The sequence below is a fragment of the Heloderma suspectum genome, chromosome 5 (assembly GCF_057233095.1).
Source record: "Heloderma suspectum isolate Gila_16-S chromosome 5, 16-S_ref, whole genome shotgun sequence".
Taxonomy (NCBI): domain Eukaryota; kingdom Metazoa; phylum Chordata; class Lepidosauria; order Squamata; family Helodermatidae; genus Heloderma; species Heloderma suspectum.
The window spans coordinates 192,196,869-192,220,958 of NC_139462.1; the positions used below are offsets into that span (position 1 = coordinate 192,196,869).

The 24,090-nt window shown below is 45.4% G+C and overlaps 1 protein-coding gene across 2 annotated transcripts; it reads left to right on the forward strand.

The window, feature by feature from the left end:
- The first annotated feature begins 13 nt into the window (after positions 1-13).
- Positions 14-22,189, forward strand: LOC146344984 (serum paraoxonase/arylesterase 2-like). 2 transcript variants are annotated; one of them, XM_084858773.1, is made up of 9 exons: positions 14-156; positions 6,248-6,318; positions 11,124-11,179; positions 12,263-12,428; positions 14,844-14,970; positions 16,113-16,313; positions 18,658-18,790; positions 20,416-20,544; positions 21,465-22,189. In XM_084858773.1, the coding sequence occupies exons 1-9, from the start codon at positions 83-85 to the stop codon at positions 21,621-21,623; spliced, it is 1,116 nt and encodes a 371-aa protein (XP_084714899.1). In that variant the 5' UTR covers positions 14-82; the 3' UTR covers positions 21,624-22,189. The 2 variants fall into 2 exon arrangements, with proteins under 2 accessions (XP_084714899.1, XP_084714901.1); XM_084858775.1 differs by having other exon boundaries at positions 18,709-18,790.
- The last annotated feature ends 1,901 nt before the right edge of the window (positions 22,190-24,090 follow it).

Consider the following 24,090-nt stretch of genomic DNA (forward strand, 5'->3'; position numbering starts at 1 on the left):
GACCAAACTTCCTGTCGCGCTCGCCGGCCGAGCGGGAGGGTCGCCTCTGCGTTGGCTCTCGGCGGACCACCGAGGCTGAGCCATGGGGAGGCTGCTGGCGCTCGCGGCCCTCGGCCTCCTGGCCGCTCTGCTCGGAGAAAGGCTGATGGGGTTTCGGTGAGCCGCAGCCGCGGCCGCGCCTCCCCGCGCTCGTGCGCTCCGGGGTCGAGCCTGCGGGGCTCGCTGGGGCGCAGTCGTTCGGGGCCTCTCGTCCCAGTGCTTTGGGCAGGCCTAGGGCCGCTCGGCTCTGCGCGGGATCGGCTGCTTCTATGCTGAGCATTGCAGCCTCACCTTGGCCCTGTTGGGGTGGGACGCGCTGAGTAGAGGAAGGCGCAGGCTGCGACGGTCTCCACGGTTTTCCTCTGCAGCACGCTTTGGACGCGTGTGAACGCGGCTAGTGTGCTTTGGTCACCAGCCCCTGCATCCACAGCACAATATGTGTGCACGCTTACTTGGAAGTTCAGTCCCCGTGGGTTTGATGGGGGGCGGGGGAAGCTATGACTTACCTCCCAGATAAATGTGCACAGGAATGAAGCCTGCCTAGCGTTTGCTGAGCAGTACGTTTTGTAGTCAAAAACGTCTGCCGTGCATCAGGTTGGTAGAGGGTTATAATGGAAGCCTTGATCCTTTGTTTAGCTATTGGGTCTTGATTCTGGATAAGATTTAGGGTGCTTTCAGGCCTACGGTGCTTTTCTTGCCCAATTGTTCTGCCTCATTCAAGGAATTGTACAGGCGGTTCAGATGGAAGGAGTGCTTCTAGCGCTACTCATCAAAAGGCTTTGGGCAGCTTTTCTGTCTTGGCCTCCTTAACTGATTTTTTTTTTTCCCAGGTAAGAAAAAAGATGGAAGAAGCTGAGGGAAAACATGGGAGGGTAACAAATGGAACCCTATGTCATCATGTGGACCCTGTGTAAAATTCTGTGAATGAGGCAGGGCGATTGCACTGGTTTTTCCAGTGGTCAATACAGGAGGCTCCCCTTCAGAAAGTCTCCCTCTATGTGTGACAGAAAAAGAGACAGAGGGGATGGAGCTTGTGCGCTCCTGCTCCTGGTATATCTATTTTACTCCCTTTTAGAACACCTGAATAGGGCCTTTGTTTCCTCCTAATGGGGGAACGCTTTCTCTGCCAGCACCCCCCCTCCCCAGGCTAAGGTCTTCCCCTCCTGCCCAAAATGGCAGTTCTCTTTCAGTTGGGGTCCGGTGCCTGAAATGGAACTAACTAGGAGAAAATGACTAGTTATTGTAGAGCTACTGACCTAAGTGAATGGCTGTGCTGCAGTTATTTTTGTGCATTAACTTGTGAGTAATAAGACTGTACTCTTGCTGAGGGAAGAAGGTAGTTAAATTAAACCTCTGGATGGTGCATAAGCATAATTCAAGCTGACTTTGAAACTGGCATCTATTTTTGGAATATGAGCAAACGTTCTGCTAATTGGACAGTTAATTGGATGGAAGAGTGCCGTAGTCCTCTGGGTTGGGTGGAGAAAGGAGTATGTTTATTTGCATTTACTTTCCACTTTTCTGTGCCTGCAGATTGTGAGGCTCTTCTTCTAATCCAACCTTAATGTTGTTTGAATTGCAAACCAATGCCACAATATTTATGTATTGGAAGTGCTTTTGTCCACGCTCTTTAGCTAAAAGGAAAGTCTCCCAGAGCGACCCACAAAGATCAGTGGCTTACAATATGCACACTTGTGAATAAACAATGGCTATCTCCCTTTCTGGTCTGACCAGATAGTATAATCCCCCTGTTCTCCATACAATTACTTGATTGCAATTGTGTGGGAGAAGGCAGTCAAATACCCTGAACCTAAACACATGTGCTTTAAAAGAAGTCCCATTTGTTGGACTTGGAGCTTACTTCCATGGGTATTTAGGTTGGTTAGGCTGCAGTCCTATGCACACTTACCTAGAAGTAAGTGCCATTGAGTTCAGTGGGACTGAGTAGACAAGTTGAGATGCAATCCTATGCATGTTTAGACAGAAAAAGTCCGACGACTCCCAGCGTTCCTCAGCCAGCCATGCTGCCTGGGGAATGCTGGGAGTTGTAGGACTTTTTTTCTGTCTAAACATGCATAGAATTGTGCCCTAAAGCCCTCTTTCTGTCTTTCATTATTACACATGGCAGAAAGTGTCTTCTGAGAGAACAAATGTATTCTAGGGGCCAGGAGCGAAATAGTCAAAGATAGCATGTTTTACTTTTGCAAACATGGATAGCAACAAGGATTTTGTTTTTTAAAAAACATTATGGGTTCCTATTTCATATGCCACAACTGTTAGGCTTGAAAGGGAAACTTGGAGCATCATAAATGTACTGCTGTTGTCACAGTTGGAAGCAGGATAATGCAAACAGCAATGCATGGGTGATTTTGAAGCCCGGTCATTTTGTTGCAAATTGCAGCAGCAGCCCCCCCCCCCCCACTGCCTTACAACATAAAAGTATTAAGGGATGAATGGTGTTAGTTGTGCAACTGACCAGAGGGTTAATGCAACACATAAGTCCCAGTGTGTATTCAGAGGAAAGAGAATGCAGAAGCTTTGTAAAACCCTTCTTACTGGATAATACAAAAGAATCTGTCTAAAACTGAAGAGTGAACATTCCTTTCTGGGGAAAAGAAAGAGATGGCATCCAAAAATTCAAACACATTTACTTGGCATGAGTCCCACTTTGGGTGCAGTCTTACATACGTAATGAGGCTTACCTCTGAGTAGACACATCTAAGACTGTGTTGTAACTTCCAGGTAATCATGTATAGACTCTGGGGGGCCACAAGTTGCCCACTGCTACTGTATAGCATCTCAAGTTGAAGTGCCCTGGCTAGCAAGGTATTGCAGAAGGCTTTATACTCGTTAGTTCATATTCTTTGTTCTCTTCACATACTTGCGCTTGGGTAAGAGCGCTCTTTGCTGTAAGCCCGCTATGTTGCAATCATGCTGAGGGAGCAGTAAAGTGGAGACCTTAAAAAAGCAGGGGAAGAGGTACGAACTGCTATCTAGATCCCATGGTGTGATGGAAGAAAGATAACCATGGTCTGGTCTGTTTTCCCCCGTTATTGCCCTCTTCCTAGCAGACTGTTTTGAAGGAATCCCTAGAAGAGTTTACTACTAAATATTTATTGGGACGTCAGCAAGCACTCCTGCTTCAGCTACCAAGAGAATATGTGGAATGGTTTAAACGCATGCATCCTTCAGTTTCTGCCTTGGAAAACTTTTGCTCTTGTGCAAGTGACCAAAACCGGATTGGATCTAGACCTGCTGTTCCAGGAACAGAAGGGCTCCTTCAAATATACCTGATCCTGAAGACTTTTCACCCTGTTTCCATGTAGCCTACAGCTTGGTTGGCTTTCTTGATTCATCTGAACGCAATTGCTTTACAAGCACTTTCTGCAATGCTCTTCTTTGCTTCTGGCACATCATGGTTTGCATTGCATAGGCTGACACTGGATGGTCATAGACTGGGCTTTAGTCCAGACTCCTGCAACAGCAGAAGTCCCTAATCTTAAACCAATTCTGATAGCTGTGCCTCCAATTTCTTATTAAAACCTCCATAGAAGGAATTTCACAAATTGTTCCATTGCGTAAAACTGAGCTGAGTCGGGCAGTGTTTCCAGAACTGCATCTTAAGGGCATGATTTAACAGGAAGATCTCTTGTGCAAGTCCCTTGAAATGACTGGAGGCTGCACGAGAGCATGGAAGCACTCTTGGGAAGCTGCCACTATTCATTTCAGCGCAGGAGAAGATCTTCCCACTGGGTTGTGCCCTTGGTTGTGTCATTAGCGTGGCTTGAGCCCACTGCTTTTTGCCCGCCCTTTAAGTGCTCTGATAAACCATTCGTCAGCCGGTGCTTTGGCAATCTCTTTAAATATTTGAGAAGTTCTCCTGTAAACTTTTGCTCTTCCCAAGTTAAACATTTCACAATTCTTTCGGTGTAATATGTTTGAAATGCATCCAGCCAGATCTTATATGTGTTCACTCAGAGTCAGTGCAGTGTGTTGTGTAATATAGTGGTTAGAGTGGGACTGGAGAGAGCAGGGTTCAAATGCCTGCTTGGGACACAAAGCTTATTGGGTGACCTTGGACCAGTCACCTACCTCACAGGGTTGTTGTGAGGAAAAAGAGGGATCATTTCATCCATGTGATGCCACTGTGAGTTCTTTTGAAGGAAGGGTAGGATATAAATGCAGTTATATTCCCCTTTGAATTCAGTGGGACTTACTCCTAAGAGTTGTGAATGCTTGGGGAAACACTGGAAAATAGAAAAATTCAGGGGAAAACTGTTTTGGATTTTTTCCCCCTTCAAATGTTCCATAAAACCTGGGGGGGGGGATTTTCTACTAATTCTTTTGCAACCCCCCTTTCTTCCTGTCTTTCCCCCCCAAGCCTTCACATCTCCATTCCTAAGTACGTGTGCATTGGATTTCAGCCACAATTGTTTTTCTTGCTCACCACTGAATGATCTGTAGCTGATTCCTATCTCCAGGTTACATGGGTTAGCGTGTTGTCTGAATGCAGCTAGGGTGGCTTGTTGATCATGCAGTATGGCTTGTTAACCACCCTGAACAACCCAACAACAAACCATGGGTTCCCAAGATGGCTTGCTCAAGAAAAATAAACCACACCACATGATTAACAAGCCACCCTGGCTGTGTCCAGACAACACGATAACCCATGGTTTAACAAACAACCCATGGTTCAAAAAAATCCACACTCAACCACGGAGTGTGGGTTAGCGTGTTGTGTGAACAGCCCGGAAATGTGAGGGGCTGAAGGCCGCAGCTTGACCTGTGCTGAAATGCAGTGAATGCATCCCCAAATGTACATTGGCATCAAAGTGCAAATTATTTGTGGCCTTTCACTTTCCAAGACATTTCCAATGTGGCACTTTGTGTTGAAGGAAGTCTGTGTCCTTGAGTGCAATTCCTTGGCATCACACAAGCAGAAATTTGTGCTGCAACAGGGAAAGGAATGTCCCATTACTGCCAAGCTTTAAAAAGACTCCTTAAGACACTCTCTTGATGGCACAACATTGCACTAAAGCAAGGGATGTGTGGCTGTTCCTCTTCCAGTAGCCCTTAGGACGATGTGTAAGGGGCAATCAGTCATTCTGCCTCCTCTTACCAGTTTTCCTGGCTTTCAGAGTATGCTTTGCCTGGCACACAGTGGCTTCCTGGGAACACTGAAAAACCGTTCTGATGGTGGTGTTAGCCCAATAGAGGAGTGGTGACAGGGTGGCACCAGAAGACGTAGGCTTCTGGGTGTCTTCTTGTCCTGGTTCCGGTAGCTTAGCAGCAGAAACTGCCTTATTCTGCACACCAGACTACAAATATTTGGGAAAGATATAGGCTAGCAGGGTGTGTGATGCTGTTATGTCCCAAAATAATTATATCCTAAACTGTTTCTCTTGTAAGCCATTGGCTCTAGAAATGCAGTTTTGGCCTCTAGAGCAGTAAACCTCTGGGTCTCCCAAAAGCAACAGCAGTTCATAGAACCGTGAAATAGAGCAGCCTTCCCCAACCTCGTGCTCTCCAGATGTGTTGGGCTGCAACTCCCATCATTCCCAGCCAGCATAGCCTCGGGGATGAAGATATGTGAGTCTTCCAGATCATCCAAACTGGGATGGGGAAGAACTGGGCAATGAGCATTCAGTAGGATGCAATAGACAATCAAAAAGGCCAAAGGGCCATAGGAAAAACACATGCACCAAAAGTCCTTTGGAGAGGAACAATGTTTAGGTGTCTGTATGCAAATACTAGAAGTATCAGTTCTGGGGAGCAAGAGCAGAAGGGGGCTGTTGACTTTCATGTCCTGCTTGTGGGCTGCCTGGGGGCATCTGGTTGTTCACTGTGAGAAGCAGAATGCTGGAACAGATGGACCTTTTGGGAAGGATCCAGTGGTCTCCGTGTGCAAGTGCCATTGATCTTGCACTACTGAAAACCAGGGCTGGCCCAAGATCGGTGATGCTGCTAGCAGTTGGGTTTCCTGGGAAACCCTTTGAGTAGTAAGCACTATGGACCTTGCTCACGCATCGGTTTCTGCTCCTGCAGCATCAATGGCACTAGTGTTTGGGCAGCCCTGCTGGATCCTTCCCCTTGTCTGATCCAGCAGGGCTGTTCTTAACATTCCTAGATATTTTCCACTTGCTATGTGGAATATTATCAGCCTTATTTATCATTTTACGAAGATGTTTATACTACCTTTCTCTTGCAGACATAGATTCAGTGCCTCACGGGAACTGAAAACAAAGCGGCTTCCAAACTGTCACCTTATTAAAGGAATCGGTAGGTGTGTTGCATGCCTCGTTTGAATTTGAATATCATTGCTGCATCCATTTGTTTCAGCTCGTATCTGATGCATATTTAAGCTAGTCCTGCTAACATCTGGAAGGGGTTGGAGCAAGCGTGCATAGGACTGCAGCTTTTGAAAGGCTCTCAATGCAAATGTGATCTTTTTTTGTACAAGCAACAAAGAGTCTCACGGCACCCTGAAGACTGATATTTTTTATGGCCTGAGCTTTTGAGGACCAGAGCCCACTTCATCAGATGCATGGGATGTCATCCTGAGTTTGCAGATAATATATATATACATGGGTGCAGGGATAAGGAAAAAAATGTTAGCAGTGAGGTTGGAGGGGGAAAATGCAATACAGTGATAACTTATATTCAAGCTTACAGTTATGTAAAAAAAAAAATTAGTGGCCATTCACTAAATCAGCCTTCCCCTCCTGATGTGTTGAACTACAAGTCCCATAACTCCCAACTACTATGGCCATGTTGGCTGAGAATTATGGGAATTGTTGTCCAATCCATCTGGTGGGCCCCAGCTTGGGGAAGCCTGCATTAAATAGTTTAAATAACTATTTATTTAATAGTTTGTATTTATTTAAAACTATTTATTTAAATAAACAGCGTCTTATTTTTAAAGCTGTCTAATCAATATATTAACCACTAAGCCGCGGTGGCTTAGTGGTTAAGACGCTGAGCTGCAGACTGGAAGGTCGGCAGGTCAGCAGTTCGAGACCCGAGTGCCGCGTGATGGAGTGAGCTCCCGTCTTCAGTCCCAGCTCCTGCCAACCTAGCAGTTCGAAAGCAAGAAATTGCAAGTAGATAAATAGGCACCGCCTCGGCGGGAAAGGTGACAGCGTTCCGTGCACCTCGGTGTTCAGTCATGCCGGCCACATGACCACGGAAGCGTCTTCAGACAGCACTGGCTCTTCGGCTTAGAAACAGGGATGAGCACCGCACCCTAGAGTCAGACATGACTGGTTGGGGACACCTTTAATCAATATTATTGTTATGAATCTGATCTAAAATCTAATATAAAATTATGTCTAGGCTGGCTTTAAGAGTGTAATGAACAGCATTTGTATAGAATCATGAACAAAAGACCAGGTATTCTGGCTGTTCACACAATATGATAGCCCACCATGGTGAGGCTGTGGTGCACACAGGGTGTGTACCATTTTGAATATGCAACCCCCACTCGTGGGTTGTCATGTTGTGCGAACCTGGTGACTGTGGGTTATGCAACGGTTAAACAATCTTCACATAACCCATGGTCTATTTTAGGGTTATGTAAGTGTTGTTTAAAAAAATAATAAACAAGGATTGTTTAGAATAAGCCACGACAAGCTGTGGCGTGTCATCCGAACCTGGGCACTAAGTTTATGGACTGGTTATGTAAAATGACACCATGACTTCAACATCAAGTCAGGTTCTTTTCTTCCCTCCCATCCCCATCTACGTTTTCTGACATATTGCCTGTTGAAGAGATCTAGAGATCTCAAAATCTTGCACATTTTTTTGGTGATATTTTGGTTGACCTCATAAAGGTATTACACTAACACAGATTTTAGAATTTTGCTTATGGCCAAAACAGCTACCTTTGCTTTTTGTGTAAGCTGGGTAAGGGGCCATTGCTCAGTTAGCAGAGTACATGCCTTTCATGCTGAGGGTTTTATTCCTGACATAGCCAGTTAAGTTTTCAGGTAACAAGTCATGTGAAAGATCTCTACTGGATAGAGAGTTACTGGGGTGTGTGTGTGTGTGTGTGTGTGTGTGTGACACAGTGGTAGAGTATATGCTTGACATGCAAAAGGCCCCAGGTTCAATCCCTGGCATCTTCAGGTAGGGCTGGGAAAGATTCTTTCCTCAAACTCCTGCCAGTCAGCATAGACAATACTGAGTTAGGTGGACCAGAAGTCCAGAAACATAGGAAGCTGCCTTATACTGAGTCAGACCCTGGGTCCACCTAGCTCAATATTGTCGACACCAACTGGCAGCGGCTCTCCAGGGTTTTCAGGTGGGAATTTTTTTCCAGCCCTACCTGGAGATGCCGGGGATTGAACCTGGAGCTTCTGCATGCAAAGCAGGTGCTCTGCCCCTGAGCTACGGCCCTTCCCAGTCCAACTTGGTATACAGCAGCTTCCTATGTCCTCCTTACTTTATGTAGCTGTACACGTGATGTCCAGGAGGAATTGGAATGCTATAAGTGTTTTCCCTTTCTTAAAGCCATCAGCAAACCAACTTAAACCCATGCTTGATGAACAGGCAAAACAGGCTGGCCTTCTATGAGACACACCCTCAACAATCCTGGTAGCATACTTCCAGCAAAGATGGATTGTGCAGCCCTGGAGGCTTTCAGTTAATTAGAGAAGCATTGTGTGGTAATAGTAAGTGTAAATGTGAGACTGCAGCCAGTGCAAGTGCTAGAGAAATGTTTTTCTCTCTTGGGACTGGACAGCAGTTCTCTCTAAACTGTAGTTTGGTGCGATAGTTGCAGGCACGCCTGAAGTGAGACTTATCTATGAAATCTTGCTTTGTGGCAGTTCCTGCATATACGTTAGTATTGCATGTACCTAGGGAACCTGACTCTATCAAGGTTCCCTGACACATGTTCAAGCACACATATTCTCACCACTTTCTGTGCTTGCTAGAGGACATGCCAGTGTGTACAGTAGCTGCATTTACCACACAGAATGTTTATTTATCCCACTTTTATCAGGGTAGCATATATGGTTCTTCCACCTTCTCCTTTTTTACCCTCACAACAGCCCTGTGAGATAGGTTAGGCCAAGAGATAGTCACTGGCCCAAGGTCACCCAGTGAGCTTCATAGCTGAGTGCGGATTTGAACCCAGGTCCTCATCAGATACTCCGATTGCTGTAAGCATAGAACTGCCCAAAGTGACCTGTTACTATGGTGAGCTACATTTGGAGTGATCAACTTCACGAGTTCACACTTGTTATGTAAGAAATCATTCTTGCCAATAACAAGACATTGAGCTATTTTTTAAATCACTTTGGTTTGTCTGGCACAAAACACTTTCATACAGAGTAATGTTGAGGTGCCCTATTTTTTGGCAAAACCTAAATTGATGCCTTCTGTATCAAATAGTCTTGGAATTCCCATGTCACTTATTTGAGAGGGCAACATTGAGGGCACACTGACTTGTTCTCTTTCTGGAACACAAAGCCAAGAAAGGGAGGAATTTGTGAATGATAGAGCCTGTAAAGAAGGGAGCTGAGGCTGTGTGCTTCGAATACCAATGCAAAACTGGCATTTCAAGAGATAGTTAACTGGTTCACAAGAGCTTTGACCAACCCCTCTGTCCCAGCCAAAGATGAGCCAGCTTCTCAGTCCTTCATCTTACTGCATTTGCTTTTTGTGGAAGTCTCCATAGCAACGGAGACTTTTGCAGTTTTGAGTCACAGATAAGAGACTTATCTGGGGCCACCTTGTTGCCTTTCAAACCCTCCCTATGTTAAAACACCCTCCTCTGAGAGAAGTCTAAGTTATGGGTGCATCGTTTCTTTTGTGTATGAATGCTTTCAGATGGCCGCTGCATGAAAATTTTAGCACAGCTGAACAAGCTCTAATTGTCCCTGCAGAAAGTGCCAGGGAATCTACTTCCCCCAACATGTCTGTAAATTATGGGGCATCAACTCTTGTTGATTTTTTTCACTCCTTCATTTCCCATTATATAAGACCATCAGTAGCCATTACTAGTAAGAACCTTGCAGTGGCCTTAACTACGTGGTGCATGCAAGTTTTTATCTGGGCGAAGGTCAATATATCTTGCTATTGGTAAGAAGTAACACCATATTCCCTGTATTAAGTGTGCAAGTTCCATTCACCTCTCTGGGACTTGTTGATAAAGATGCAAAGGGCTAGGCTGTAAATAACTAAAGCCAGTGGGCTTCAGTTGGTGAGTCAGGAAGCTGCCATACACGGAGTCAGTCCATTGATCCACCTTGCCCAGTATTGTCTACACCAGACAAGGTGGGCAGAAGGTAAATCCCCAGATGTTTTGGACTTCAGCTCCCAACGTTCCTGACCAATGGCCATGCTGGCAGGTGCTTCTCCACGTTGAAGTCCAAATAATCTGGAGACCTACCTTCTGCCCACTCTTGGTCTACACTGACTTGCAGTGGCCCTCCAGGGTTTCAGACAGATGTTTTTCCTAGACTTATCTGGAGGTGCTGGAGATTAAACCCAGGACCTTTTGCATGCCAAGCATCTGCTCTACCACTGAGCGTTGGCCCTTCCCCTAAAGTCATGACCCACAACTGCATTGAGCCAGTGGCTCTACCACCATTTTCTTTTTGTTCTGTTTTCCTTTTTCTGAGAGTGGTGGAAAACAGAGAGCATGAAGGAACAAAGAAAGAGATCGCGAGAGAAGGGGGGAAAGTTGGCACGTGCAGTAAATAAAATAAAAGTTGAATCCAGTGTTGTAGGATGTGGTTAAGGGTGGATTCTGGATCTGAAAAAGGTTGAAGACTATTGACTTAAGTATTGTTTACCACATTGTTTACCAGAAAGAGTTATGGAATTGCTAAATTTGTGCCACTACCCAAAGCCGTAGCTCAGTGGTAATGCACATGCTTTCAATGCAAAAGGTCTCAGATTCTCCTGATAGAGTGGGGGGAAATTCCTGGATGAGACCTTCGAGACCTGCTGCTGGTAGGTAGATGGATCAGTGTTCTGACTCAATATAAGGTATATTCCAACATTTTAAAAAATGGCTGTGTACGCCATCTCACATGGATGTCTCTGCTCATGATCATTATTAATTTTTTCCTTTGCAGAGGCTGGCTCAGAAGATATTGATATACTTCCAAATGGCCTGGCTTTCATTAGTTGTGTAAGTCTTTCTCCTACATGTGGAAAGTTGTGTTTGAGTTCATTGTGCATGGAGGCAATAGTTGCAATTTGCAGGCTGGATTTATTTATTTTTTAAGGGTGTAATTTTAACCATATCTGTAATTTGATTGAACGAAGTGCAGTGATACTCATAATGTATTGCCCGTTAAAGGATGCAAGTATGGGTCCGAGAGTTAGTTCATCAGTTCAACCAGCCTTGAATGTCCAAGCCTGACACATTTTAAAAACTGGCCTTTTGAGAGGATAGTAGTCTCTTCTACCAAGCAGAAGGATGGATCCACCAGCCCGCTTGTCTTGTCTGCCAGCCTGCTTGGTTTCTGTGCTGACCATGGAGAAAGGGCTTGCCTTCCTTCACGGCCAGCACAGAAATAACAGTGGGCTGGCAGACAAGGGATGGCACAATCCCTCCCTCCTCTGCCAACTTGCCTGCTCACCTAGATGGAATCCCTTGTCACTGATGGTGAGTAGGCTAGTTGTGAAATTCAAGGCTGAACTGAATAGATTTGGGAGTTGGTGCTGGTGGCTATGCCTGTGTGGGGCAAAGTTCCTCACAGTAGAGGCTGGTGGCTCCAGTGTCAGTGGGGTGGTGAATCCGCTCCAGGTTTCAATCAGAACCAGTCAGAACTCTAAAGGAGCTATTCAAGGTGCTGGGTCCCCATGGAGCTTCACATGTCTGCCTGTGCATCTCAATTCTTCATGGCATTACTCCATTTGAATGACAAAGTAGTTCTATTGTGCTGGTAGAATATATATTTGCTAAACAATATAGAAACAGGAGGTAAAAACGACAAGAGTTCCAAAGGACTGGTGGAATCTTGGATACCTAAATTGGGGAACTGTGATGGTTCTTGCAGGGGCTATGAAGTCTGATATCAGGATCAAGATATCTGAATGAATGACAGAGGCATCCCTTGAGGTTGGGCTGCCTATTGATACACTACAGATAAAGCACATGGAGGTCTGACTGGTTCACCAACCAATGGCAGACTGTTGATCTTGTCGCTCTCTGTGGAATATTCTTAATTTTCATGTGACAAAAGGCCTCCTTTATTTTGTTTCAAAGGGTTTAAAATATCCTGGGCTGCAAAGCTTTGCACCTGATAAAAGAGGGGAAATTTTACTGATGGATTTAAAGGAAAAAAACCCTCAACCCATTGAGCTAAGAATCAGCCGTGGCTTTGATCTGGCCTCTTTTAACCCTCATGGGATCAGCATATACATTGGTGAGGGTAAGTAGACCTGGCCATTAGGAAGGTCTTAAGTAGCCAATTGAAACATTTCAATGGGTGTTCCCTAGTCCCCATGTTTTTAACTTTCCAACTGGAGTCAGTCGGTGACCTTAGCGGGTGACCATGGTCTTAGAAACACATGCACAAGAATGGTGCTGCGCTCAAGTTGTGTTTCTCTGTAGGGTCAGCTGCCAGTTGCATCTTGGATTTTCTCTGGCCCTTTAAAGCTACTGATTAATCCAGAGGATGCAAGAGGTCATGCCTTCTCATCCTTTAATCCTGTGTTGGCCCCAGAGTCCTGCTCAGTACAGCATGTGGAAGGGGTAGATGGATGATAACACGGGAGAAAGAATGGGTGGGAGAAACCTGTTCCTGAGCTGAGGATGCTTCAGGATTGCACCATACTTCCCAGCAGGGCTTTATATTGGCCTGTTAAATTTCCCTCCGGGATTGCTTGACTAAGGTGGTAACTTGGAGACATTTGCACTTACCTGGAATTCCCATACTTTGCATACGGCAGAAGGGCAACTCTTCTCTATTAGTGTAGAGGACATAAAGGTCATGAACACAAAGTATAATGAAGGTGGGCAGCCTAGCATGTTAGTATCAGGATCCTTTTGCTCCAAGCTCCCATGGGTCCCTTCCTCATGCAGCCTCTCCAAGAACAAAAGACATATTAGACGCTATACAAACCATCACGGGTGAGATTCTCAGTAATGCCTGTACTCTCCGTTCCCGCTCCCAGAAATTCTCATATTGATGACTATTTCTCCACCACGGTTAGTGGCTATGAAAGAGTGTTCTGTTTCAGGGTCACGGGGGGAGGGGATTGAGAGAAGGCTTTCATACTTCCTCCCCCAGAGATCCTCCTACAGATGGCTGTGTGTCTGTGTGTGGACCTGGCCCCCAAGCTAGCATCACATGTAGCCCTTAGGCTGAAAAGTTTGTCAACCCTTGACCTAAAGCTATATCTCCTACTCTCCATAGAGCTGTCAAACAACCCCTACATGACAGACCTAGGTTGCCAGGCAGACACTGCTCAAGGGGTGTGTCCTAGACCACCTGATTGTGGGAAATGCCCTACCATTAGGTTGGGCCTAGAAGCCCTTTCCCACCTCCTTGGATTGGTGGATCCAACTCTCCCTCGACCTCCTCTCCTAAATCTCCAAGTCCAGTGTTGTGCTATGAAAAATTATCTTCTGAGCATTCATGTTGATCGTGTGTATTTGTTGCATGTAAGATTGATCATGGACTTGAGATGCTGCTTAGGGTGCAATCCTATGCATGTTTAGACAGAAAAAAGTCCTACAACTCCCAGCATTTCCTAGCCAGCCATGCTAGCTGGGGCATACTGGGATTTGTAGGACCTTTTTCTGTCTAAACTTGCATAGAATTGCACCCTTAGACCCCTAAATGTCTAAGGGAACAATCCTATGCATGTTTAGACAGAAAAAGGACCTACAATTCTCAGCATGGCTAGCTGGGGCATGCTGGGAGTTATAGGACTTTTTCTCTCTAAAAATGCATAGGATTGCACCCTGAATTAGCTAGAAACTGTATTTTTTATTTTGTTTGTTATGCAATTTGTTTGATCTCTGTTTACTATCTGTTTACTCTCAGCTTACTCCTTTTCTGGTGATAAATAAATCTTTTAAAACTTGGATTTGGAGTTTTGACTGACTTTGTAAGCTCACCTCCCTCTCCCATGACAAATTAGTCTTTCATGCTACAGGCATGAAGGAAGGGGAGGACGAGCTAGATTTGCCTCACATTGGTGAGGGAATTCTGGCTACTAGGTGCTCTCACCCTGGACATAGCAATCTTTGAACCTGTGCCGAGCTTCCAGCCCTGGGGTTATGGTTCAAAGGAAGTAGCAACAGTGGAATTTAGTAAGTTGCTGCCCTTTGATGTGTTTAGGAGCCAGTTGTGGGTCAACAGCTGTCATGATCCATTATACAGATGGCACCATAGCCCCCTTCAAATGTAACATGCAATGACCAGGGCCATGCTGCTGACAGTGACCAGGCTAGTCCTGTCCCACAATGTCCAAACATTGAACAAGGTGGGGCGCGGGCACAGCTAGGCTGCCCACACAACACAAGGAGCAAGCCAGCAGCATGGTTACAATCATTGTGTGGAACCTTGTAACACATGAAGGGGGCTTATGTTAAGTCACATGGACAGAAGGAGATCAGTGGACCTGTCCTCTTATTCCACATGGGTTCCCATCTAAGGGTTGCAGAGGTAGAAATAGATGTTCTTCTCATGTAGGACCCTCTACCAGTTACAGTAGAAGATCACTAGATAGGGGGAAATGTTTAAGAGCTTCTTAATTTTGCCATATAAGCTCTTGAAAGGGTGATTGTGTTCCGTTGCAAGTTCTGTCAAACTCACTTGACTGTTCACTTTCCCTAGATGATGCTGTGCACCTCTTTGTTGTAAATCATCCGCAATGCAAGTCAACTGTGGAGCTATTTAAATTTGTGGAGGATGACAATTCTCTTGTGCACCTTAAAACTATCAAACACGAGCTCCTGGCAAGGTATATTGTTATGAACCGTGTTTGGGGTTTGTGTTTGGGGTGGGGAGGGGAGGGGAGGGGAAGATATTGCTTAGTGTATAGAATGTTAAGGCATGTGGGAGGGGGAGTTGGGAGGTGCATAGAATGACAATTGGGGTGATGCTGGGAATTTGGTCTCTTGACAGTTGGAAGAGGATGAAAGGAATTAACTTGGTGGAAATGGCTTTACAGGATCTAATTGCCTTCACCCCAGACTTCAGCTTACTGTGAATTTGTTTTCATTGTTTGTTCCTCAAATAAGCACTGTGTCTGTGGTTGGGGCCGCGGTGGCTTAGTGGTTAAGATGCTGAACTGCAGACTGGAAGGTCGGCAGGTCAGCAGTTCGAGACCCGAGTGCTGCGTGACGGAGTGAGCTCCCGTCTTCAGTCCCAGCTCCTGCCAACCTAGCAGTTCGAAAGCAAGAAATTGCAAGTAGATAAATAGGTACCGCCTCGGCGGGAAAGGTAACAGCGTTCCGTGCACCTCGGTGTTCAGTCATGCCGGCCACATGACCACGGAAGCGTCTTCGGACAGCGCTGGCTCTTCGGCTTAGAAACGGGGATGAGCACCGCACCCTAGAGTCGGACACGACTGGTTGGGGACACCTTTACCTTTTTTTACCTGTGGTTAACCTTGAGCAATTGTCAGTGAAACCCACGCTTAAAGGGGCTTGAGCAACTACCTTGGTACCTACACAGTAAGAGTAAGCAGATAAGACTGTGACAATGTACTATCAGAGGAATTCTTCCTTTGTTGACTTTGAGGAGTGCAGTTTAATTTATATAAGGCCTTCTGCAAACTATACCGAACATCCATGTAATACCTCTAGGGTTGGATCCAGACTTAGTCATGACTAACTTAAGTCCTATTGATTTATTTGGGCTTACTCCATGTACGACAAAGTCTGGAACCAACCTATAGTGTCAAGTATGAACACTAGTATGTTTGATCGAGATAGAAAATTGGATACAGCTGGTCTGACTGAACCTGCTCAGACCCTGGTGCTTTCTGGCTTCGGGCCGCAAAGTGATTTGTGGAGACTCTGTAAATAAATATTGCAATGTCTATACAAAGTAGTCTATGCAACAACAATCACATATCCTTGTATTTACTTTTTGTCTTAGTGTGAATGATATTGTGGCTCTCAGTCCCGACAGTTTCTATGCCACCAACGATCATTATTTCACAGAGACCATCTTGATGTACTTGGAGATGTTCCTGGGCTTGATGTGGTCAAATGTTGTTTACTACAGCCCCAAAGAAGTTAAAGAAGTGGCCGCAGGCTTTTACTCTGCCAATGGCATTAATATGTCGCCTGATGAGAAGTAGGTTTCTTATAGATGACATGGCTTATACCAGCCTGCCTTAATATGGTGCCCTCCAGATGTGTTGGAGTGCAACTCCCATCACCCCTAACTAGAACAACCAATGACCGTGGTGGCTGGGGGCGATGGGACCTGTAGTCCAACACATCTGGAGGGCACCAGGTTGGGGAAAACTAGTTTATACAATGTAGAGGTGTTCAGTTGATACTTTTGTTTTGTTTTGTTTGTATAAAATATTTCTATCTTGCCTTTCCACAGTACTGCCTACAAGGTGGCTAACCTAAATATGTAAAATGCACTACAGGTTTTAAAAATCACATGTTTTTTTCTTTGCACTGAAATGAACAGTGGGTGCCAAGTGAGTTTCTCTAGGTTATCTATTCCACAACTTGGGTGCAAGCACTCAGATGGCCCGGTCTCAGGTAACCAACTGCCTGATTGCTATAGGGGGAGGAACCCAGAGCAGCATGGGCAGGTTCATATGAAAGATGGTTAAATGCTTAAACTGACTTACGTGTGTTTATCTGGGAACTAGATCCATGCCTCCCTGCCAGCGGATGCTAAACCATCTCTACTCGTACAAGTTATTTGAAGTTTTTTCCCCTGCCACATCCTACCAATTCAGAACTGAAGGAGCTAGAAAGCAGATATTTCTTGATGCTCATTTGAAGCAAGACCGCAGGGTGGGCACTAGACTTTGGTGGGCCCTTGGCATGGTGCCGCTGATAGGCCCCTGCCTGGTGACAACCTGGGCCCCTGCCTGGTACTGGTGCCACCCCCATTGCAGAATAGAGCCGATCACCGGCTTTGCTCCCATAATCACCACCATGACTGGGTAAACAAGTGCACGGAGTGGAGGGAGTGACTGGCAGTGGCAGCAGTGCCCTGCCATAGCTCTGATGGCAGTGGGGTCGACAGAGGTACTCCACATGTGTCCTGAAGGCACCAGGGCCAGTAGGTGCCCAACTATGCGGATCCCTGCTCTTGGCCCTGTCAGACCATATGGCAAAACTTCTTTGTTGCCAGTTTGGGAATGAGCTACAGGAAAAAGGAAATGAGCTATGGGAAATTTCCAGTTTGGGAATGAGCTATAGGAAAAGTTCCAAGAAGTTCAGGCTTAACATGCCCACAGCATACCTTCAGATGTGTGGCCAGAAGAGTTCACAGTGGTTCTCAGTTTCTCCCAGTATTAAATTATCCAAGGGTATTTTTAGAAAAATGTAAAGTAGCAGGGCATGCATTGGTGTTCCATTGATGTGAAGTATTGCTATTTTTCTGTGTGACATTGCTCTTTAGAGTTGAAAAACCCGATTGCAAACTAATGGGGTATTTGTTTTCCTGAAATGTAATAGTGAAGGCACTAATGTCATATGTGACATCCACCTTAATGTGAAAATGAAGTGATGGCTGACTTCTAAATGTGCTAAATCAGTGTATGAACACTCAGACTATAATGAGGAGAATTAAAAGAACTATTTCTGAGAACAGGGAGTGATGTGTGGGGGCCACAAACATCTGAACCAGGCCTACATTTTGCTGGTGGCATAAACCAATGTTGGGGTCATGGGCACCTCCCCCTCATTCCCCCCATCGGCAAATCACAGTTTGCTGTTACCTCTGAAACGGGCAAATATTCTTTGTGCAAATCGTAGTTGGGCTGAATTTGGATATAACAGCGAACTGGTGTGCCAAAAAAAGAGGCAGGAAGGAGAGAGTGCACAAGCCTGTAGCACCTTCCTGATCCTCCATGCCAGCCTTTCCCAACCTGGTTCCTGCTAGACGTTTTGGACTATAACCCCCATCAGCCCGAGCCAGGATGGCCAGTGGTCCAGAATGATGGCAGTTGTAATTCAATATCTGGAGGGTACCAGCTTGGGGAAGACTGCTCCATGCCATGGCTTAAGAACATGCCTTCCCAGCTCAGAGTGTAGCTGAGGTGGGAAGCAAGGATGAATATAGAGAGACTTGTCTGGTGATTCCTCAGGATCTTAGGCAAGAGTCAGAAGAATTTATTTGCTGTTTATAGGAGTAGTCCAGTATCATCCTAGGGGTCAGTACTGTAGGGTCAGTTACCGTAAGTAAACTAACTTCTATCTTGGGAATCTTCCAGAGATTTTACTATTGGAATTTAGGAAAAATATAAAAATATAGTATTTTTTCCAATCCTACTCATGATACTGAACTTACAGATGTGTTTTTCTTAACACACGCATGCACACAGATTGAAAGCTCTTTAAAACACTGCCCTAAATTACCATAAGCATCTTAACTATCCACTTTGAGCACCTCTTATGAATATATATGAAAAAATTCACTGTGTTCCAAGCCAACTTTTCTAAAACAGGAAGACATTCATGAAAGGAAGAGACTTTCAGCCTTTTAATTTCATTTCAAGGTATGTCTACGTTGCTGATCTACTGGGTCATAACATTCATGTCTTCGACAAACATGCCAATTTCAGTTTAACTCCTTTGAAGGTAAGCTTTGGCCAGTTTTGAACAGAGTCTAATCCAGGTATGGTCGGCATATCTGAAACAAAACAGGGATGTTTGGTAGACACCCCTTCCCCCACACATTTGATATGATCATCTGTGTAAGAATATGGGTCCCATCCATTCTCGTTAGTGAATTAATATTGTTGGTGCTTGGGGATTCTGTCATGTGCTGATGTCAGTGAGGTGTTGGTGACATTCTCTGAAGTACTTCGAACTGGCACCATTTAAAAGCTGGACCGAGATGACTAACTGAGGTTCTTGGCTAGGGCAGCCTAAAATGGACAAATATGTCCCGATGGGTTATGCTGGCCACCATACTGGGGTTTAGGATAGGGAGGCAAGGGCAATGGGATGAGTAGGAAATGGGTAAATAGCAGCGAGCACCCATAGGAGTCCCTAAGTCAGGGCTGAGCAGCTCTGGGGACCACTTTACCTGCCTGGAATCCTGCAGGGGTCACAGCCCTCCCTTGCTGATAGAAGTGGCTGTGCAGTCGAAATCCCAGCAGTTCTGGTGAAGAATAAGGCACGCGGCCTGTGGCTACCTTGTTTCCCTGTGTATTGCCTGTCCCTGCCTTAAGTGAAAGTGTTTGCTCTGGTGCTTGTTGGTTGGGTGCCACCTGTGAGGTATTGCTGTCTTCACACTACCCAGGGGTTGGCATGTGCAGGGGCCGAAGCGTGGCCAAGAGGAGACTGCTCCATTCCCAGATCTGCACGAGGGCAGTGTTACCCAAAAGGGGCGGGCAGGTAGCCTCATGGCACCTCCCTTTCTCTTCCTAGGCTTTTGAGAGGGTCACCATGTTAATGGAAGCCAGGACTGTTTGGATTAGCATTACCTCTGGTTCAGTGACTGAGCAGGATTTGTGTGCAAAAGGTCCCAGGTTCAATTCCCAGCATCTCCATGTAGGTCTTGGAAAGACCCTGTCTGAAACCCTGGAGAGTTGTTGCTGGTCCTGTAGACTAGAGGTGGGCTGAAGGTAGATCAGGATCTACTGTCAGATCTCTGAGAGATTTGCGCTAGATCGCTAAGAGTTTCTGATGCCCAGTTGCTTAACCACAAAAGCAGCCACAAAAAGGTTTCCCCTGCCTTTTTAGGTTGCTGAAATTAAGATGTGTGGAGGAAAACCAGGAGTAGATTTCTGTGTGCAAGAACTGTGAGCTCACTTTTGGGACTGAAAGCATATTTGTAGGCTGAGCATGTGCCCTGCTGCTGAATTCTAAGTGAATGTCAACTGCTCCCCCCCCCCAGGCTTTATTTTGCATTCGGTTCTTGTTGGTAGACCTTGGGGTCTCTAGTAAAAAGCAAAGTAGATCCCATACCCCTGAAGCTCGGCCACCCTGATGTTCAGAATATTAAGCTAGATGGACCAGTGCTCTGACTCAAGCTTCCTATGTTCTTAACAACCAGATTTTTATAGATACACTCAATACAATTGTGATTCAGTGTAACTCCAGCAAATGCCCCCTGTCTTCCTTCCAGCTGGAGGGAGAAATAAGTGTGCGTTGCCAAGCAAATGTATTTGCTATGGGGAAAATAAGGAACTTCGTAATTGCTTATGGCACTTGTAAGCTTGACCTCTACGCTGCTTGGCTCCTTCTGTGTGCTTTAGGTGTTGCAGTTGGACACCCTAATTGATAACCTATCAGTTGACCCTTACACTGGAGACATTTGGGCCGGCTGTCATCCCAATGGCATGAAAATATTTCATTATGATCCGGAGAACCTTCCTGGCTCAGAGGTTAGTAGACATTCACTTACAATTCAGCACTCTGTGGCACTCCCTCCCTAGGGAACTCCGCCATTCCCCCTCTTTAATGAGCTTCCGCCATGCATTGAAAATGTGGTTGTTCAGGCAGGCATTCGGGGTGGGTTAGGGTATTTTCAGAAATACGATGTTTTAATGTGTAATTGTACTGTTTTAAATGGTTTGTACTGTTGTACATCGCCCAGAGTGGCCGGGTGACCAGCCAGATGGGCGATTAAGAAATTCAATCAATCAGTCAATCAATCAATCTGGCAAGGTGGGTGATAAATGGTCTGGCAAGCTTCTAACCAGGATAAATGAGAGGGTACCAGAACCTATGAGTTCTTATTAAGATAATCCTACCTAAAATTTGATGGGAAATTTTCTTCAAATTTTCTGGATGCTGCCACCCACAGTGGTGCTACAGGTAGCTACCAAGGAAAGAGACTTCTCTGTAGTGGCCCCCTGTCTGTGGAATGCCCTTCCCAGAGAGATCCACCTGGTATCTTCACTGTATATGTTTAAACCCCAGATTAAGAACTTTCTCTTTCAACAGGCATTTAATCTTTAACCTGTTGCTCTGATTATTAGCTTTACTGCTGGCTTTTAATAATATTTTCATAATTGTGTTCATTGTTTTGGTTGCTCTTTAAAATTATTTAGCTTTTGTGTGTGTGTAAACCACCTTCAGGGCATCTGCCAGTTGGCTAGTTTGTAATAAATAAATAAATTTCGCTCTTTAGACTTCTCTTTTCTCCCCCCCCCCCCCGCGCTTACATATTTTCTGAACAGTTTGCAGAGCAGACTTGTCTTAATGTGGACTTTGACGTCCAGGCAGCAGGGTCCTCATGGCTGTGAACACAGATTGCATGTAAGGGTCAGGCTAGCCAATGTTAATTTTTGCTGTCTTTCAGGTGCTTCGCATCCAGGGCATCCTTTCTGAGAAGCCTGTGGTCACCCAAGTGTATGTTGATGATGGGTCTGTAATTCAAGGGAGTTCAGTGGCTACTGTGTATAGCAAGGATCTACTTATTGGCACAATATTTCACAGAGGTCTTCACTGTCAACTGTAGCTGGCTCAGCATGGACTTTGTCACAGTGGAAAAAGTCAGCGTCATCTGAACCGAACTTCCTGCCACACACAGTTCTGAAATGGCTAACGTCAACTTCCATTGCAATAAAGATTAACACAAGAGTTCCTGGCCCCTTTTTTCCCCTCCAGAAGGAGGCAATAGAAGAACTTCTGTGATTTTTTTAAATGGAAAGCCGTGATACTGAAAGAAATTTTGCGGATTATATAGCAGTACGATTTAACACAGCTCCTCAAATTATGCCTACTTTCATAAAGAAACAGATCCTGTATTGCTCTTTCTTTTTTTGGATGACTATTACTCAAGTTGGATGAAAACAATGAAGATCCCCATAATGACCCATTAATGCTAGGAGCGTTCTATAAAAGTTTTCATTATTTCTTCTGAGTGATTCTCCTTAAAACTTCAATCAGCTGTGCCTAAAAGCTCCTGAGAACATTTGAGGCCTTGTGCATTCAATGTTTCTTTTACCCTGTTTTCCATTTTCCATTGTTAAGGAAATCTATATACTTCGCTATTATGCCTTTCTGTAAAACCTGATTACTAGAGGAGTACTTGGTGTCTATTTCTGAAGAGACCTAGAGAGGATGGCCCTGATCCTATGGGTCCATAGATGCAGAGCCTTATTTTAAACAATAATTGCACCCAGAAGGGAGTAGAGATGGAGTTAAACCCACCTCCTTGATCTACTCCCCTTCTTGAAGAGCTGATAGGAACAATTTCTGTCTTTTAAAGAGTGCATTGCACTTGCAGCCCCAATAGCTGAATCCAGAAGAGGAACTATGCGCACAGCACCAGTTTACACGTACTATTCCTCATCCAGCTAGGGATGTGCAGGTGGAAGCCTTCTTATGACTCCTGGCTGGGTTGGGGGGATGTGATCAAACTTACCTCTTTTTCTGAAAAGGACTCCGTGCTAAGCCAAACAGTGCAGAGGGACAGTGTCCCAAACACCTCTTCTGCACACAGGGGGAGGAGCAGATGTAGTTCAGTGATACAGCACATGGGCTGACTGCCAAAGGCCTCAAGTTCAGTCTCTGGCATCTCCAGGTAACAGTGGGGGAAGGTTCTTGTCTGAAACCCCGGAGAGCCACTGCTAGTCTGCGTTGCAGACACGTGCCGAGCTAGATGGACTAATGGTCTGGTCCAGAATAAGGCAGCCGCCTATATGCTCATGTTCCAGACATGTGTATAACTTGTATAACTCCCAGTGCAGCACTGGCTTTGGCAAATGTTGGCTGTACTGGCACTGGCTCATTTAATATAATTGGCAACATCCAACAGCAGTAATAGCTGGATAATGTCCCGAGGGTAAAGGTTTTGGTTACCTTGCCAATTTTCTTCCTTTACTTTTGCAGATTATGTGTATCTAGATTTTTCACCCCTGTTGTTTTAAAATGGCAATAACCTGGCTCAGAGCCTAGTCCAAGCTGCGTCATTTCTGCAGTCATGTTATTCGAGGCATATAATGCAGAATACATTACAGTATGGCCTGCTCTTATGTCAGACAGATGCTGTTCCTTTGGCCCAATTTGGCCAACAGCTGTTTTCCTCAGCTGTGTGGATCAAATCAGTTGTATTTTTTTTTTTTTTTAAGAAGTTCATTTCTCAAATGTTCCTTGTTAGTTGTAGGATTTCAGCCAGTCCTGGGCGTTTGGACTGTGCTTGCTGGGGATGATGACAGTTGTAGTCCAACACATTTGGAAGGCACCAGGCTGGGCAAGTTCTCTACTGTGCACAGGGCCCGTTACTGCGTATTCCTACAGCCTGCCAGACAAACCCCTTCATTGTCCCGAAGAAGTTGCCAGGTTTTAGCAAAACTCTCCCATCCTACTACTGTGGATCTTGCGTGACTGCCATCACATTAGTTTGTCATGCTTAAATTGTTTTTCTCCCATTTTCCTAGCATGTTGATACATTGACCGGGTTCAGACAACACCCAGGTCCACAACAAGCCATGGCACTTGCAGCTATTAAGGCCAGGAGGGAAGCTCCCATGGGTGCCAACAGAACCTTTGCTTCACAGCGAATAGTAGTTGCGGGGGGTGATTTTCATTGGGATCATGGCAGGGGAGAAAAGTGTGAAACCTCCATTCCTCACCTGTGGTCCAGATGAAAATGGGGTCCCCTCTGCCTGCTGTTTTTTTTTTTAACTGGAGTTTAGTGTTATATCTAGTGTGGCCCTAAGTCTGCGCGGTGTTGATGGCAGTGGCATAGTTCTGCTGTCTAGAACCTTGTGGTAGAAATATAACTTCTGGACCTGCTGTTAGGGCAAATATTGACGTTTGCTAGCCAGCTGTGACAGAGTAGATCTCCCAAGTTATAGAAATTACTGAGAATTGGTTTCCCCAAGAATATGGATTCTTCCTCTAAAGAAAGTATGCTTGGAAGCAGAGGGAAGAAGCTGAAACTGGAAGATAGACCTCTGATTCTAGAGAGCCATCTGGAA

What these genes read in the sequence shown, in the direction of transcription:
- LOC146344984 (XM_084858773.1), top strand. Translation starts at nt 83, where the DNA reads ATGGGGAGGCTGCTGGCGCTCGCGGCCCTCGGCCTCCTGGCCGCTCTG. An exon ending in TCACCTTATTAAAGGAATCG is followed by an intron (nt 6,319 to 11,123) that starts GTAGGTGTGTTG and finishes TTTCCTTTGCAG; the next exon opens with AGGCTGGCTCAGAAGATATT. An exon ending in AGAACCTTCCTGGCTCAGAG is followed by an intron (nt 20,545 to 21,464) that starts GTTAGTAGACAT and finishes GCTGTCTTTCAG; the next exon opens with GTGCTTCGCATCCAGGGCAT.